Genomic DNA, 18,541 nt, shown 5'->3' on the forward strand with positions numbered 1-18,541 from the left:
CTATATATGAGAAAGTGAGATTAAAAGAGACCCAGGTTCATTCCCTGTATTGGGAAGATCTCCTGCAGAAGGAAATGGAAACCCACTCCAGTATTCTTGCCTGGAGAATTCCATGGACAGAAGAGCCTGGCGAGCTACAGTCTGATCTCAAAGAGTCAGACACAACTGAGCAACTAACATGCATACATATAGCCCTTCTAAAACTTGTGTGGCCAAGTACCCCTCAAACAAAGAAGCAGGAACATTTGCAGGCTGGAATTCAGGGGACTGTCCAGACTGACTCTGAAAAGCAAACATTTCTGGTTTTGCTTATCGCTGCGCACTTCACTTACCTAATCTAGAAGAGAGTCACAGGTTTAATTCTGCTGATACAGATCTGGTACTGAAGGCACTGAATTTAGGATCAGAAGACTTGGGTAAAGATATCTTGAAAGTGGAATTTAACTTCGTTTTAACCCCACTGTGTAAAACTCAAATTTATCTGTAGGTAATACCACAGTAAAGCAGATTCAGTGTAATCTAAAGAATAATTTTCTTTAACCAGTAAAACTGTTGGAGTGGATTCCCTCCCTTGGTGAATTTCTTATTCCAGAAATATACCTGCTTTATTTAAAGGATCACTTAGTTGGATGAACAGCATTAGATGGGCTGTTTCACTAAGCATTACAATCTCTTTTAATAATGGAATGTTGTATATATCTTTAAATGTTTTCTTATACTAGAATTTCTAGGTGTTATTAGTGAGATTCCACAGCAAAATTCTAGGAGAAAATGCAAAATTTTTAAAAGTTAAGCTAAAATATAGTATTATAAGAAAAGTTGGCAGGATTTTTAGGATCATCTGGGTACTACTCTGTACAGAGGGTTAAAACTTTACTACTGATATCATAGAAAGATATGAAAAGCTACTTTACTGTGTTTGGTTAGAAAATATATTCTGATAAGTAGCTGGGTGGGGTGGGGGGTGCCAGGTGAGGCTCCACTGGGGAAACAATGGATGGTCTCTGCCTTTTAATAGTTACTTTAAATTATTATTCAGGCTCTTAGTCAGCTTTCATTTTACTCAAAACCGAGTTAATGATACTGACAGAGCCTAAACTCAACATATGTAACTTGAATTTTGGCAAAATTATAAAGAGAAATTTGTGTATCTGCTTTATAGTGAGAGGTTTTAGTTAAGTTCTATTAAAATCAGTAAAGTCTGCATGCTACACATCACTTGTTATAAAGTCAAATGAATGGGACAGAGTATAGGGCATTCAGAAAGATTTCCATTTCTGTGTCAAAATATTGCATGTAAGAAGTTGGTGTGTTAGTCAAGGTATGTTGACCAGAGAAACAGAATCAGTGGAGATATATACTAAGAGATTTGTTGCAAAGAATTGACTTAATTGATCATGATGGTTGGCTGGACAATTCCAAAATTGACAGAGCAGGCCATCAGGAGAGGCAGCTGGAACTCTCAAGCTGAAGCTGCTCCCTACAGGTGAAATTTTTTTTTTTAGGGAATCCTCAGGCTGCCGTCTATGGGGTCGCACAGAGTTGGACACGACTGAAGCGACTTAGCAGCAGCAGCAGCAGCAGTCTGTTCTTAAGATCCTTCACCTGATTAAATCTGGCTGACCAAATTATCTAAGATAATATCCCTTATATAAAATCAATGGAGTATGGACTTTAGTCATATCTACAAAAATACCTTTCCAGCAACAATAAATGTTTGGTTGAGGGGACTTTAGCCTTACTCCAGTTTACATATAAAACTGACCATCAAAGATGGTATTCCACATCAGTCATTGGAGATAGTGTTGACCTAATTGTCCATCCATTTCAAAGAAAAATGAAGTCAAATTTCTTCTTAATACAAAAGAGTATATTCTTGATGAAATTAAACTGTTTCAGGTGAGACAACCATGAAAATCATGAGCTTCAATGATTAGGTAAACATTTCTTCCCAAAATTCTCTTCCTATCAGCTTTCTGCTTTCCCAGAGAGCTCTGTAATCCTTCTGCCTCAGGAATCAACAGCAGTACCCACGAAAGGGTGCAAAATGTTAACAAATATCAGATTGATGCCATGCTAGTTAAGGGACAGGTCAGGGTGAGCACAAGCCTACCTAAAGAAGCTTTTATGTTTAAAAGCATCCATTCACCACCTTGCTGATGGTGTTGGGTATTGTATTATAACCTAGTATTTCCTTAGTGCTAAGGCTTGCTTTCCTCTGGAGAAGGAAATGGCAATGCCATTTCCAGTATTCTTGCCTGGAGAATCCCATGGATGGAGGAGCCTGGTGGGCTACAGTCCACAGGGTCGCAAAGAGTCGGCTTGCTTTAGTGGATCTTTCAACAGTTGTGTTCTGTTTGTGCCTTCCACGAGTCAGGCATCGTAGTGACTCTATGGATGTACAATTAAAGCACTCCTAGTAAGAGAAACAACAGTACCAACACTGTTCTCAACCCATGCCTTCCAATTTGTTTCATAAAATTAGAAGTATCCTAAGTGGCCAGTATTACATGTGGGTGAGTTTATCAAACTGTCTTCTCTAAAAGTCCTAGTTATTGAAGATGACTGCCTTCAACTGTAACAAATTCATTCTGACCATGGTTTAAAAGCCATCTATTAGTAGTAGCAAGTTAGAATTCTTCTCAGTACCAAGAATTATTTATCCTTCTGTACAAAAATATACAAATACATAATTTTGTACTTAATAGAAGCATTATTTCTCTAAGAGGCTATTTTATTTATGATTTTTCCTTAGCTCCAAATGCTTGTGCCATTTCAAATTAATCAGGAAAAAAGAGAGATGATATTTTAATTGTTATCAGTGCTGTTCAACTCCTTAAGGTTTAAGAACTTATTGGTGTACACTGCAGTCCTCCGTGTCTCCGAAAAGTCATATGGTCTTATGACAGGCATTATTTGTTTTATAATAATGTGTCATGTTGATGAGCTATGTTGAAACTCAGATAAAAGGAAAGATATTCACATTAAAAATTTATACATATCACACTCAGTCATGATGCACAGGGCTTCTCTTATTACCTGTACGCTCTGTGTACTGGAAAATCAGCTCAGAGGCCATCACTGAGTACTGCAATCCGTGTCCAAGTTATCACAGAGATAGATTTTCTTCATGCGATAGTATGGAACCTAATGCAAAACAAATATGCCTTGAGATGTTTTCGAGAGATGAAAACCTAGTATTTTCAGCTGAAGTACAGTGGCTTTGGAGTTCCCTTTCTTTGCCCAAAGGAATCACTGACCTTGAATGAATGATGGAGCATAAAGTTTTAGATTGACTGTCCTTGATTTATAGGCAAGCCTCTTCTGGACTGTGAGGGAAAATGATCCTTGCTATTTTTGATTATTTCTTCATCGTTCGTATTTTATATTCTGCATCTGCCCTGAGGCTATTTTCAAGGATACATTTTTGTAAACTGGGAAAAATAAATGAGAATAGATGAAAAATAATTTGATTTCTTGCTGGAATCTTCCAACCCTTTGGGCCAAAATAACAGTAATTACCACAACAATCACAGAAAATGTAAAGCATGTTTATTATTGTTGAAATTTTGCTAAAACTTTTAAAACCCATGAAAAATACTTGTTATTCAGTAACTTTGTTTTCCCTTCTGTGGAAAATTCTTTCACAGGACTGGAGAAAGGAAGTCAGTACAGTTTCCAGGTGTCAGCCATGACAGTCAATGGCACTGGGCCACCTTCCAACTGGTTCACAGCAGAGACGCCAGAGAACGATCTTGATGGTAAGACCTTTCCCCATCACTGCCACTCTGATATCTGTCTTCTTCTCACTTCAGCTTCAAAGAATACCTCCAAAAAAATTGATGAAATTCCACATTAAGGATGTTTCTTCTTCCTGTATCTTTAGATGCAAAACAAGACAAATCAAAAAACCCTGAATGAATAGTCTTCAGCCATGCCATATAAATATAAATTAATTATAGTCTTCGTAGCAGATCACTTTTTTCAAAAAATTTGAAATGACCTTTTTTCTATTTGTTTTATTTGAAGTAATTGATCTTAACCATGTTCTTCAGAGGAATGCCTGCAATTTCTGATAATAAGCATAAAATATGATTATTTTACATAGCTTCTCTGGCTCTTTTATGATACTTCTGCAAACAGCAATATGTATTTTTGACTAGCTTATGATATGATTGTTAATGTTTGGCACTTTTTTTACATAAAGGATAGTCTGCCCTATTTTCTTAATTGACAGTTATCTGAAATAGTTGTGGATGAAATATTGAGGTTCATATAAAATTACATATCAGTGCATTCAATATAACAAAATCTTCAAAATTATCAGATGAGAAGTACTTCTTAAAATAAAAAGCATCATGACTAAATATGAGAATAAAATTCAAGAGAATAGGGTAATGGAAGCAATGGAAAAATAAATAATAGAATAAACAAAAATATAAATAATAAAGTAGAAATATACTTTGGAGAAGTACAGATACATGAAGTAGAAATTTATAAAAAATGAAAGATACTTGAAAAAGAAGGAAGTTAAAATCAGTAGACTTAAAACTAGGTGATCCAAACTGGGACCAAGAAAAAAGTAGCTAAAAGAATAAACACATGTGTACTGAAAATATGATGGCTACCTAACTAATTGAAAACGGATTCCACGTACTTCTTCAGTGACAGACCTGAAAATATTCAAGTTACTGGGAACTGACAATTCTCTGTCTCTCTCTGTTCCTCTCATTTTTCTCTCTCCCCCCCTCTCCTCTCCATCACCATTTCTCAGATCTGTTCTCCCTTGCTCTTCCTTAGGCTCCTTCTTTGAATTTTCTTCCTCCTTGATCTTTCCTGTCTTCCCTGTCTAAATAACTCACTGCCATTCAATTGTTTTAATATAGTCACAGTCTTGGTTTTACAACATGATTATCCTGGCAGTAAAACAACCAACAAATACTATTTCCACAATATTGACAATCACTGCTATGTAATAGCACATTAATTCAAAGAATATTTACAGAAAGTTTTCCTAACATCAGGCATTGTACTGAGCTCTGAGGATATAATAATAAATAAGAAAGATATGATTATTTTCCTTGTGTAGCTTAGAAAGACAAACTTTCTAAATGAAGTCATAGGGAATAATCATTGTTATAGTACGAATCTGGTTGAATATTGGCAGTATCCTATAGTTCAACTTAGGATGGATGGCTAAATAGAATGATAGATGGACAAACAGACGGATATAGAGAAGATTTGTATTTAAAATTGAGACCTGAAGCATCAATAAGAATTATCACTGCAAAGCATACATTAAAAACTGAGGAGAAGGCAAACTAAATGCAAGTTTGAAGTCAACATAGGTCATAGTACTACTATTCAGTTCAGTTCAGTTCAGTCACTCAGTCATGTCTGACTCTTTGTGACCCCATGAATCGCAGCACGCCAGGCCTCCCTGTCCATCACCAACTGCCAGAGTTCACTCAGACTCACATCCATCGAGTCAGTGATGCCATCCAGCCATCTCATCCTCTGTCATCCCCTTCTCCTCCTGCCCCCAATCCCTTCCAGCATCAGAGTCTTTTCCAGTGAGTCAACTCTTCACATGAGGTGGCCAAAGTAGTGAGTTTCAGCTTCAGCATCATTCCCTCCAAAGAAATCCCAGGGCTGATCTCCTTCAGAATGGACTGGTTGGATCTCCTTGCAGTCCAAGGGACTCTCAAGAGTCTTCTCCAACACCACAGTTCAAAAGCATCAATTCTTCGGCACTCAGCCTTCTTCACAGTCCAACTCTCACATCCATACATGACCACAGGAAAAACCATAGCCTTGACTAGACTGCTCTTAGGGTCTGAAATAAAGACCATCAAAGCTGAAACACAGAGATGGCACACAATTACTTTTGCCAGAAAGGCAGATTCTACGTTTGGCAAGACCAAAATAAGAATTTGAACTTTATCCTGAGTATCATTAAAGCTATAACCTGCTGTATCCTAAGCAAGCCATGAAAGAATTTTTTTAAAACTACTGACAGTTATGTTTGCATTTTGAAGAGAATACCCTGTTTAAAACCCAAAAAGTGTATTAGAAGTAAACCCTGATGCTGGGAAAGATTGAAGGTGGGAGAAAAAGGGGACGACACAGGATGAGATAGTTGGATGGCATCACCGACTTGATAGACTTGAGTTTGAGCAAGCTCCAGGAGTTGGTGATGGACAGTGAGGCCTGGCGTGCTGCAGTTCATGGGGTTGCAAAGAGGCGGACATGGCTGAGTAACTGAACAGATATGTGGGCCAATTCAGGACTATCTTACAATAAAGTACCTTTAGCCTTAGAAAATAAATATTATTTAACTTGTCTTAGATAAATCAAGGAGTCATGGAGCTACATCAAGTCACACTTTGCAGAATGTATACCCTTCGGTAATGGATTAGGGAAGTTTAAATCATGTGTTCCTTAATTCAACATATATTTCTTCTTGAAAGTTTTTCTATACCAGGCATTATTTTAGGTTCTAGGGGCAAAATAAGAAACAAAGTCACTACTCTCAAAGAGTATAAATTTTATCAAGGTAGAAATGGTAGTGACAAATGATGTGTAAAAAAGGAAGTATGGCAGAAGGTATAGCAAATGATGAGGGAATACTCTTATATGTAGGGATTTGTGAAGATCTCTCAGATTAGGCAAAAATGTGAGCACAGATCTTGAGAAAGTGAGGGAGACAGCTATGCGAATAGTTCAGACAAGAGCCCCTGGTGCAGAAGGAACAGCAAGAGTAGACATCCAGAGACTGGAGCCCCGTTGGTGTCTGAAGTATGACAAGGAGGTCAGGAGAGCTGGGCCCAAAGTCACGAGAACATGATTGGTCTCATGTGAAAAATACAAGGATGGCTAGAATGTGTTATAGGAATACTTCAGTTCTCTAGTTCACTTGAGAAATTACTTTTAACCTTTATATATTGTGTTTTATACTCTCTTCTCTCCATTGTAGTATATGTTGTTATCTTTATTTTTTATTTTTTTTGCTTTTTTAAATTTATTTTTTTTATTTTACTTTACAATACTGTATTGGTTTTGTCATACATTGTCATGAATCCACCATGGGTGTACATGAGTTCTCAATATTTAAAGAGCAAGTTAAGCTAAGAAAATTAAGCTCACTGGATCTCACTCTGCTGGCAACTGTGGAGCTGATACTCAAGACCAGGTTGGGTGAGCCAATGTCCTTTCCGGTTTATCAAAGCTAAGTGTCCATGAATCCTGTAGAACTGATAAAATAGTGATGATAAAAATAGTGATTCAAGGCCAAAGATTCTATGAGGTCATATAATTTACCCAAACTTAAGGGACTATGTCTCTTACTGGAAGGAGTGAAAATAAACAAAGTGGAGGTGCTGAAGTTCTCATAAAATACCTGGGATGAATGGGATGCTCCTCTGACTTACTTGCTCCTACTCCTTACTCTGAATGACTCACATTGTAAGAAGAACCAAACATAAAATCGCAACTCCTGGGATGGCACAAAACTCCCACTTAACCACATTCTTTTCATATCCCTTGGATCTAAGTAGACTCCATCTCATACATCTCTTTAAAAAAATTTTTTTTAATTTATTTTTATTTATTTAATTTCATCTTTGGCTGTGCTGGGTCTTCATTGCTCTGTGAGGGCTTTCTCTAGCTGCGGTGAGCAGGCTTCTCATTGCAGTGGCCTCTCTTGTTGAACAGCACAGGCTCTGGAGGACACAGGCTTCAGCAGCTGCATCGCGTGGGCTCAGTAGTTGTGGCACCTGGGCTTAGTGGCCCTGCAGCATGTGGCCCTGCAGCATGTGGGATCTTCCTGGGCCAAGGATCAAACTGATGTCCCCTGCATTGCAGGGTGAATTCTAAACCACTGCACTACGAGGGAAGCTGATTTCGTACATCTATGCTGATCAAGGACCTCTATGCAGAGAGTCTTAATAAATGCTATTTCTTTGGGTGTTTGACTGTACCATGTTTTTAGCTTAATAGTTATCTCTCTTCTGCATGCAGCATTTCTCCCTAAGTTTCTCCTTATTTGAGTACTGATTCAGTACCTATGATGTGCTGAGTAATGGGCAGTACAAATGTGAAAAACGGGAATAACTCTCTTGAGGCATTAACAATGGCTGCAGTGATCGAGCAGGCTTCATAAGAACAAGTAGTACTTAAACTAGAAACTTCAGGGAAAGGAGACTGGCAGCTAGGATTATAGGAAAGGGTGTGTAGGACAGAATAGTAAACATTCTTCAAAAAGTATGGCTTAAGAAAAAGCACATCTATCATTATTAGTTCAGAATTCATCCTTACTCCTACTCCTTTACCAACCAATTATCCGAACACATTTCAACACATTTCATCTGTTGCCTCTTCATTCATTCTTTCATGTCTTCATTGGGTTAAAATTGTTTAGACCTTTGGATTAAAATTGTTTAAACAGTTATCGTGGACCATAAGAACTGGCCATGAGCATTAGAAATCTGATAAAATGTAAATACAAATTAATAGAAGAAAGCTAGTGGAGTCCATACTTCTTGTACATAATGCTGTTATAGTTTATGATTTGAGATAATTAGGGTTTCCCAGGTGGAGCAGTGGTAAAGAATCCACCTGCAATGGGGGAGATGTGGGTTCAGTCCCTGGACTGGGAAGATCCCCTGGATAAGGAAATAGCAAACCACTCCAGTTATGCTTGCCTGGACAATTCCATGGAAGAGGAGTCTGGTAAGCTACAGTCCATTAGGTTGCAAAGAGTTGGACACAACAGAGTGACTGAGTATGCATGCACCTGTTCTCTACTCCTTGAGATCATTAGCCTTTAAAACAGAGTGGAAACTAATAGTCAGAGCATTTAACTGTAGAAGTTTGGGGCAGATGAGTTTCACTTGCTTTGTAAAGCACTGTTTTCACTTGCTGCATGAAAAAACCAAACATTTGATCCTAAGGCTTTCTCAACTTCTTGACCCATGATCTCTTTTCACTGAGCTACTCCCTGAAACTCAATCTGATTGCTCTTCCTTCCTCTGGTTTTTCTTCATTTGACTGTATCATTCAAATATTAAAAACTGTAACCTTGGATAAGAATTAAATTTGGATAAATGGACAAGCTCAGAAGTGGTCGCTGCTGCTACTGCTGCTGCTAAGTTGCTTCAGTCATGTCCGACTCTGTGTGACCCCATAGACGGCAGCCCATCAGGCTCCCCCATCCCTGGGATTCTCCAGGCAAGAACACTGGAGTGGGTTGTCATTTCCTTCTCCAATGCATGAAAGTGAAAAGTCAAAGTGAAGTCGCTCAGTTGTGCCCGACTCTTAGTTACCCCATGGACTGCAGCCTGCCAGGCTCCTCCATCCATGGGATTTTCCAGGCAAGAGTACTGGAGTGGTTGCCATTGCCTTCTCCAAAAGTGGTTGCTGCTGCTGCTGCTGCTAAGTCGCTTCAGTTGTGTCCGACTCTGTGCGACCCCATAGATGGCAGCCCATCAGGCTCCACCATTCCCGGGATTCTCCAGGCAAGAACACTGGAGTGGGTTGCCATTTCCTTCTCCAATGCATGAAAGTGAAAAGTGAAAGTGAAGTTGCTCAGTCGTATCCGACTCCCAGCGACCCCATGGACTGCAGCCTACCAGGCTCCTCCATCCATGGGATTTTCCAGGCAAGAGTACTGGAGTGGTTGCCATTGCCTTCTCCGAAAGTGGTTGCTAGTAGCCCCAAAAGAATATGCAGCTTGATGGCTTTCTCTCTATCTGAAAATATAGAAATAGCATAGAATATGGAATCTGTATAGAATCTATAGAATAAACATTTACATATATTTAAGCTAGGGGGGTTTTCTTTAAATATTCACCTGAGATTTTAACTTATTCAAGTAAATGTTTAATTTATAAATTGAGATTAAGATGACTTTTATCAGAGTTTTCAAGGCTAAGCTTTCTGAAGTCAGATTTCCATATAGAATGGCTTTGATTTCTGTTAAGCTTTTGGATAAGGAGCAAGCAATCTTTGTGAAAACCACTTGAAATAAGAGGCATTCTTTGCTGTAACCAGAGAAATCTGCGCTGGGAGGGAGGCCTAGCGCTGGACCTTCTAAGTGCATGTTATTGGATAGCTGCCTCTCCTTGCTTTCCAGTCTCCTTGTGAATTCAAGGTGTGATTTATTCATTAGGGTGATAACTTTAAGCCTTGCAGGTCAGTTCAACAGAAGCAGTGATGCATATAGACAGCTGAAAGCAATGAAAGCCATTCCCTCTCTTCCTATGACTTCTGCAGTTTCTCTTGCCTTCTCTGTTTGGCTTAAGCCGTGTGAAGACCAATATTAATATGTTAAGCGACATAAGCAAATTCTGCTTCCTGGATTCTTACATAAGGAAATTATCTGAGGGTGATGGAAGGGTGGTGGGGTGGGAAGCACTGGGCAAAATATATTTAGTGAGGCATTATTTATGATATTCAAATTTAGAAATGACTTTGATATCATACAATTAAGAATGTGTGTAAACTGTGTAATGATTATTCAATATAATCTGGGTATTAAAATAATATGCTTAAATTTTTTTAAAAAAGCAGTAATTTGGAGAAATACTCCAGTTCCTTACGGATTACCCTTTTAATTAAGATGTTTTGTTAAAGTAATTATAGAGCCAAACCTCACTGTTTGTTCAGGGTTCCCTGAAAGCATGTTTGCTATTACTAACAGCTGGGAAGTTTTAAATATTTATTTTGCATCTCAAAATTTCAGCTTAAAAAAACAAAATCATTAGAATTCCCCAAAGCTCTTATGTAAATGTCTTGCATAGGATATGAAGGAATTTTTGATTAAGTTCAGCAAGGCATTCTCCAGGAAACAGCATGGGTATCCATTTGTGCGGCTTAAAAAAAAAATTAAAGTGAACAGGTAGAAATTGTTATATAAATCAATAATGATATAAATTAAACCCTACCATAAAATGGAGGAGCTTGGCTAGCAAAAATTACCAATGCAGAGAATCCTGAAATTGCAACAGTGATATAAGCAAAACCTCTGAATCTAAGAACAGGCTCCAATTTCCCACCCCCAGGAAATAGATAATTAGCCCTATTAGCCTGATCAGTTCAGTTCAGTTGCTCAGTCATGTCCGACTCTCTGTGACCCCAAGAATCGCAGCACACCAGGCCTCCCTGTCCATCACCAACTCCTAGAGTTCACCCAAACTCATGTGCATCGAGTCGGTGATGCCATCCAGCCATCTAATCCTCTGTTGGCCCCTTCTCCTCCTGCCCCCAATCCCTCCCAGCATCAGAGTCTTTTCCAATGAGTCAATTCTTCGCATGAGGTGGCCAAAGTATTGGAATTTCAGCCTCAGCATCAGTCCTTCCAGTGAACACCCAGGACTGGTCTCCTTTAGGATGGACTGCTTGGATCTCCTTGCAGTCCAAGGGACTCTCAAGAGTCTTCTCCAACACCACAGGACAAAAGCATCAATTCTTTGGTGCTCAGCTTTCTTCACAGTCCAACTCTCACATCCATACGTGACCTCTGGAAAAACCATAGCCTTGACTAGACGGATCTTTGTTGGCAAAGTAATATCTCTGCTTTTTAATATGCTATCTAGGTTGGTCATAACTTTACTCCCAAGGAGCAAGCGTCTTTTAGGTAATGGTAAAGTGGGATTACTGCAGATTCACTTCATTTGCAAAATGAGCCACAATAGAACTTCCATCTTTTGGAATCTGCATTATAGGGGTGATACTCCCTGGGCACATGGCATTGAGGAAGAACACATTAAAGTTTATTTTAAGAATAATCATAAACTCTAAGATGATGGGATTACCCAGGAAGTATCATATGCATTCAAAAAATAGACTCTGAAAGGTGGAGCATCTCCAGGCAGAAGAATGAGAAATGAGAAAAATAAGTTTTTGGCTAATTTCAAGAAATTAAATCAAGAGTAGAAAAAGGAAAGAAACAAGGAAGAAAGAAGAGGAGAATACATGGAAGAGTTGTGGTAGGCTGCATAACGTGCCCCCCAACCCCAGCCCCGGCCAGGAACTCTCCATGTCCCTGAATTCTCTAGGTGGACCCACTGTGGTTGGGTGTTTTTGTATGCATGCAAGCTAAGTCGCTTCAGTTGTGTCCAACTGTGCGACCCCATGGACTGGAGCCTGCCAGGCTCCTCTGTTCATGGGATTTTTCAGGCAAGAATACTGAAGTGGGTTGCCATTTCCTTCTCCAAAAGAGTTCTTAGAAGAAGGAAACAGGAAGATCCGAATGACAGGAGGCGTGACAACACATATACATATTCATGCATACACATATGAAGTGGGCAAATAAGTTTATATTGATAACTACCAATATTCTAGGCATGAAACTTCAAATCTCAAATATACAACACTTAAGCAATCAAAGCATGTAAACAAGGTTCTTTCCAAAAAATTCAAAAGGCCAATCCAGATTTGAGAAATAATTTATTGAAATGATTAGAAAAAAATAAAAGCTTTAAACATGACAAGTATATAGTCATTGAAATGAAATGTTACTGGATGTGTTAAATAATATAGTAAACATAGGTGAAAACAAAATTAACACATGGTGATAGATAAAAGAGAGAAAATTCTAAAGACATTAAACATGAAATAAGAAAATTTAGCATGCATCAATCATAATCCCCAAAGAAAATAAAGAATGGAGAAGTTATTTTTCAAAAGACAAGAAGTGAGAATTTTCCAGAATTGATTAAATACATGGATTATCAGACTCAGGAATAATGCTTTACCTTAGATATATTGAACAGTACAGAGATAAAGACAAAAAGAAGAACTTAAAGTGCCCCAAAGAGAGATTGCTTATCTAGGAAGTATAATTATATTGTTGAAGAATTCCCAATAGTAACAATTAAACCAAGAAGCAATGAAATATCTGCAAAGTGCTGACAAAAAATTTCCATCATCCCCAAATTGTATAGCCAACTGAATAATTATACAAGGAAAGGAGAAACATAAACACCCTTCACATAAAAAGAAAGAGTTTATCACCACTGTCTTTTTTTGTAAAGGCCCATACTTTTAAAAAAAAGATAAAAAGAAAATCATTAGAAGTGTGATTAGAGAAAGTATTAGCAAAATAATGTAATATATGGGCATATCTGAACAAATCATGACTTTATAAAACAAAAATTTTAATAGTTTGAAAAGTTAACAAAAAGTTGACAAAAATGAGGTGGTAAAGGATAGGAGATCATGGAGATTAAACAGTTTAGAAATTTTTTTAAATGTGCTTATGAAAAGTAAAGATATCATTAATTCTATATTTCAAGTTTCATATCCTTTCAAAATTGAAAAATGACAAGTTTAAGGATATAGAATGTATAATTTCTTATTCAGTAGAGGAGAAAAAATAATGGTGGAGGAGAGTGCTTTAGCCTATTCAAACAAAATCATGAAGAAAACTAATTGCTTGTTACCAATAAATAGGAAATTAAAAGTGTATAGTAAAATAACATAAATCTTCATATAGTAATAACAATAAACATAAATGGATTAAGCTTACCAGTTAAAGGATAGATTATTAACTGAGATTTTAAAACATCAAGATATATGATATTTATAATCAGCAAATATAAAATATTAAGATGTGAAAGAATTAGAATAAAGGGATGGAGTAAAAATGCTAATCATTCTAACAGAAGATAAATATAGATTTATCTTTGGTAGTTTTCTAAAAGCCAAATATATCTTTTGGGACAGAGAGTTACTCCTCGATAAAAAGGTTAACTTATAAAAATATGTAAATTATAAAGAAATACATAATAGTTATAAAGATATGGCTTTTATATAACATACATTTATACTATTTAAACAAATCTTGATGGATCTTTATGGGCAAATTTAGAAAGCCACTGTAACATTGGAACATACTTTTGTTATAGAAGCAGTAAATATGTAGTATTGCAGGTGGAAAATATACACCACAGAGCAACACAGGCCTTACCATCCAAAGATTATCAGACTATTGCTCTAAACATCCTAATACATATCGTTTAATTCCCTATGGTAGAGTTAAATGATGATTGGAAGTGATTGTCCACTGCAATAAACAAGCAACATTCACAGTTTGTAGAAGTGAGTGACAAGGAAGATGATATCCATTGCTGAGAACAAGCACTGCCAATAGAAATGAAACATTAGCATGTATCAGAACTGGAAAGAGAGAGTGTGGGTATGTCATTGGCTTTCTCTAATTCTCTGTTAAAAAAAATAATCATTATATATATATATGTATATATAGGCTGTTAAGGACTGGAGCTAAACTCTAACAAAATGACCCATAATATGCAGCATACTAAATAGAGAACAGATATGTCAAAGTCCCAACAACTTGGCAACGCCATGTCTGTAGAACCCGGTACACAGCAGCAACCATTTTCATTTTCAGGAGCCAGAGGAGACAAATCTTGCTGGTCACCAAGACAAAATGACATTAATAACTGTACTTTTGTGTTGTTTCAACATCAAAAATTTAAAAATGTTTTTCTTAAAAGTTTTCATATAGAGTTATATAAAATTGTGGTGATTTTATATGTAATGAGTTATACATAATGATAATTGTATTGAACCTCATAGGAAACGTAGACTTTGTTTCTATATTTTTGAGCACTTTGTGCCAGGAACTATTCTAATTATTGGCATCGTAGAGAATTTATGGAAAGAGATGAAACAAAGAAAAATGAAATAGGTAGCGTAGTAAGTGACCGTAAACCCTATGGGGGAAAAAATGAGATTATTAGGAGATGAAGAGTTTAGGTAAAGATTGCAGTTTTAAAATATGGTAGCCAAAGAAGTCTGAAGTTGGAAATTAGATAGCAAAACCTGAAGAGGGGCAGGGAGGAAGGCATATCTGAGGGAGAGCTTCCCAGAGGTATACCAAGTGCAGTGCCCTGCGCCCAGAGTATGTCTGTCACGTCTGGGGAAAAGTCAGTGTCCCACGCGGAGTAAATGGCTGGGGCGAGGTGAGCAAGGGGGAAAGCGGTAGGAGACGAGGACAGAAAACTAAGGGCACGAAGGGGTGGGTCACACGTGACCCTTTAGGCCATTGTAAAGAACCTGGTCTTCCAGTGTGGTGTGGGAAGACTTAATGATATTTGCTTCACATTGTCTTATTTGTTTGGAATCATCTTATTTGTATTTTATTTGTTTACACACATGTTCACACTGTCTTCATGCAGGTTTATTTTAAATACTGGTGGCTTCTCATCTCTCGATATAAATTTCTCCACAGTCTTTCTCCAAAACCTCAGACTTATGTACCCTATTTGCCTGGTGTCTATGCACGTGACTAATAGGCACCTTGCATTTAACATGACCAAAGAATTTCTGGTTTTCCTCAGTTCATTATATCCTTCACCAGTGGCCCAAGCTAAAGATCTGTGAGTTATCATGGAACCTCTTCCTTACACAGCCCTGTTGACTCTGCCTCTCAAATATCCAAATACTTACACTTCATCTCCACCATGGTCATCCATGCTAAGTCGCTTCAGTCGGGTCTAATTCTTTGTGACTCTATGGACTATAGGCCACTAGGCTTCTCTGTCCATGGGGTTCTTCAACCAAGAATACTGGAGCGGGTTGCCATGCCCTTCTCCAGAGGATATTCCCAACCCAGGTTTTGAACCCTCATCTCTTGCATCTCCTCCATTGGCAGGCGGGTTCTTTACCTCTAGCACCACCTGGAAAGTGACAAATGTAAACATACTTCTAGGGTCTGCTAATTTTTTTTAATTGAAAAAAATGGTTTTAAAATACACATTAAATATCATTCACCATTTTTAAGTGTACAGTTCACTGGCATTACGTATAGACACACTGTTGTATAACATCACTATCACGCTTTTCCAAACCACTTTTGATCTTGAAAAACAATGCTTCATTACTCTTCTCTCTTGCCCAGCTCCTTGCAATCACCATTCTACTTTGTATTTTACTAATTTGACAACTTTAAGTATCTCATCTGCATATCTGAGGTTATTGATATTTCTCCCGGCAATCTTGATTCAGCTTGTACTTCTTCCAGCCCAGCATATCTCATGATGTACTCTGCATATAAGGTAAATAAACAGGGTGAAAATATACAGCCTTGATGTACTCCTTTTCCTATTTGGAACCAGTCTGTTGTTCCATGTCCCGTTCTAACTGTTGCTTCCTGACCTGCATATAGGTTTCTCAAGAGGCAGGTCAGGTGGTCTGGTATTCCAGTCTCTTTCAGAATTTTCCACAGTTTATTGTGATCCACACAGTCAAAGGTTTTAGCATAATAAAGCAGAAATAGATGTTTTTCTGGAACTCTCTTGCTTTTTCCATGATCCAGTGGATGTTGGCAATTTGATCTCTGGTTCCTCTGCCTTTTCTAAAACCAGCTTGAACATCAGGAAGTTCACGGTTCACGTATTTCTGAAGCCTGGCTTGGAGAATTTTGAGCATTACTTTATTAGAGTGTTAGATGAGTGCAATTGTGCGGTAGTTTGAGCATTCTTTGGCATTGCATTTTTTTGGGATAGGAGTGAAAACTGACCTTTTCCAGTCCTGTGGCCACTGGTGAGTTTTCCAAATTTGCTGGCATATTGAGTGCAGCACTTTCACATCATCATCTTTCAGGATTTGAAATAGCTCAACTGGAATTCCATCACCTCCACTAGCTTTGTTCATAGTGATGCTTCCTAAGGTCCACTTGACTTCACATTCCAGGATGTCTGGCTCTAGGTGAGTGATCACACACACATCATAATTATCTGGTTCATGAAGATCTTTTTTATACAGTTCTTCTGTGTATTCTTGCCACCTCTTCTTAATATCTTCTGCTTCTGTTAGGTCCATACCATTTCTGTCCTTTATCAAGCCCATCTTTGCATGAAATGTTCCCTTGGTATCTCTAATGTTCTTGAAGAGATCTCTAGTCTTTCCCATTCTGTTGTTTTCCTCTATTTCTTTGCACTGATCACTGAGGAAGGCTTTCTTATCTCTCCTTGCTCTTCTTTGGAACTCTGCATTCAGATGCTTATATCTTTCCTTTTCTCCTTTGCTTTTCGCCTCTCTTCTTTTCACAGCTATTTGTAAGGCCTCCCCAGACAGCCATTTTGCTTTTTTGCATTTCTTTTCCATGGGGATGGTCTTGATCCCTGTCTCCTATACAATGTCACGAACCTCAGTCCATAGTTCGTCAGGCACTCTATCTATCAGATCTAGTCCCTTAAATCTATTTTTCACTTCCACTGTATAATCATAAGGGATTTGATTTAGGTCATACCTGAATGGTCTAGTTGTTTTCCTTACTTTCTTCAATTTAAGTCTGAATTTGGCAATAAGGAGTTCATGATCTGAGCCACAGTCAGCTGCTGGTCTTGTTTTTGTGACTATATAGAGCTTCTCTGTCTTGGGCTGCAAAGAATATAATCAATCTGATTTCAGTGTTGACCATCTGGTGATGTCCATGTGTAGAATCTTACCTTGTGTTGTTGGAAGAGGGTGTTAGCTATGACCAGTGCGTTCTCTTGGCAAAACTCTATTAGCCTTTGCCCTGCTTCATTCCGTATTCCAAGGCCAAATTTACCTGTTACTCCAGGTATTTCTTGACTTCCTACTTTTGCATTCCAGTCCCCTATAATGAAAAGAACATCTTTTGGGGGTGTTAGTTCTAGAAAGTCTTGTAGGTCTTCATAGAACCGTTCAACTTCAGCTTCTTTAGCATTACTGGTCATGGCATAGACTTGGATTACCATGATATTGAACAGTTTGCCTTGGAAATGAACAGAGATCATTTTGTCGTTTTTGAGATTGCATCCAAGTACTGCATTTCAGACTCTTTTGTTGACCATGATAGCTACTCCATTTCTTCTAAGGGATTCTTGCCCACAGTAGTAGATATAATGGTCATATGAGTTAAATTCACCCATTCCAGTCCTTTTTTGTTTGCTTAATCCTAAAATGTCAATGTTCGCTCTTGCCATCTCCTGTTTGACCACTTTCAATTTACCTTGATTCATGGAACTAACATTCCAGATTCATGTGCAATATTGCTATTTATAGCATTGGATTGCTTCCATGACCAGTCACATCCACAACTGGGTGTTGTTTTTGCTTTGGCTCCATCTCTTCTTTCTTTCTGGAGTTATTTTTTCCTACTGACCTCTAGTACATATTCAGTATGTACCCACCTGGGGAGTTCATCTTTCAGTGTCCTATCTTTTTGCCTTTTATACCATTCATTAAGTTCTCAAGGCAAGAATACTGAAGTGGTTTGCCATTCCCTTCTCCAGTGGACCACATTTTGTCAGAACTCTCCACCAAGACCCATCCATCTTGGGTGGCCCTACATGGCGTGGCTCATAGTTTCGTTGAGTTAGACAAAGCTGTGGTCCATGTGATTAGATTGGTTAGTTTTCTGTGATTGTGGTTTTCAGTTTGTCTGCCCTCTGATGGGGAAGTATAAGAGGCTTATGGAAGCTTCCTGATGGGAGAGACTGACTGAGAGGGAAACTGGGTCTTGTTCTGATGGGCAGGGCCATGCTCA

At 38.1% G+C, this 18,541-nt stretch overlaps 1 protein-coding gene across 2 annotated transcripts in view; it reads left to right on the forward strand.

The window, feature by feature from the left end:
* DCC (DCC netrin 1 receptor) overlaps positions 1-18,541 on the forward strand; it is a 1,280,644-nt gene that overhangs the window by 1,030,542 nt on the left and 231,561 nt on the right. For both annotated transcript variants that reach the window (XM_042239663.2, XM_042239664.2), the window contains exon 14: positions 3,651-3,761. In XM_042239663.2, coding sequence (XP_042095597.1) covers positions 3,651-3,761 — 111 coding nt within the window. The remainder of the gene's footprint in view (positions 1-3,650; positions 3,762-18,541) is intronic.

The sequence above is a fragment of the Ovis aries genome, chromosome 23 (assembly GCF_016772045.2).
Source record: "Ovis aries strain OAR_USU_Benz2616 breed Rambouillet chromosome 23, ARS-UI_Ramb_v3.0, whole genome shotgun sequence".
Classification (NCBI taxonomy): Eukaryota; Metazoa; Chordata; class Mammalia; order Artiodactyla; family Bovidae; genus Ovis; species Ovis aries.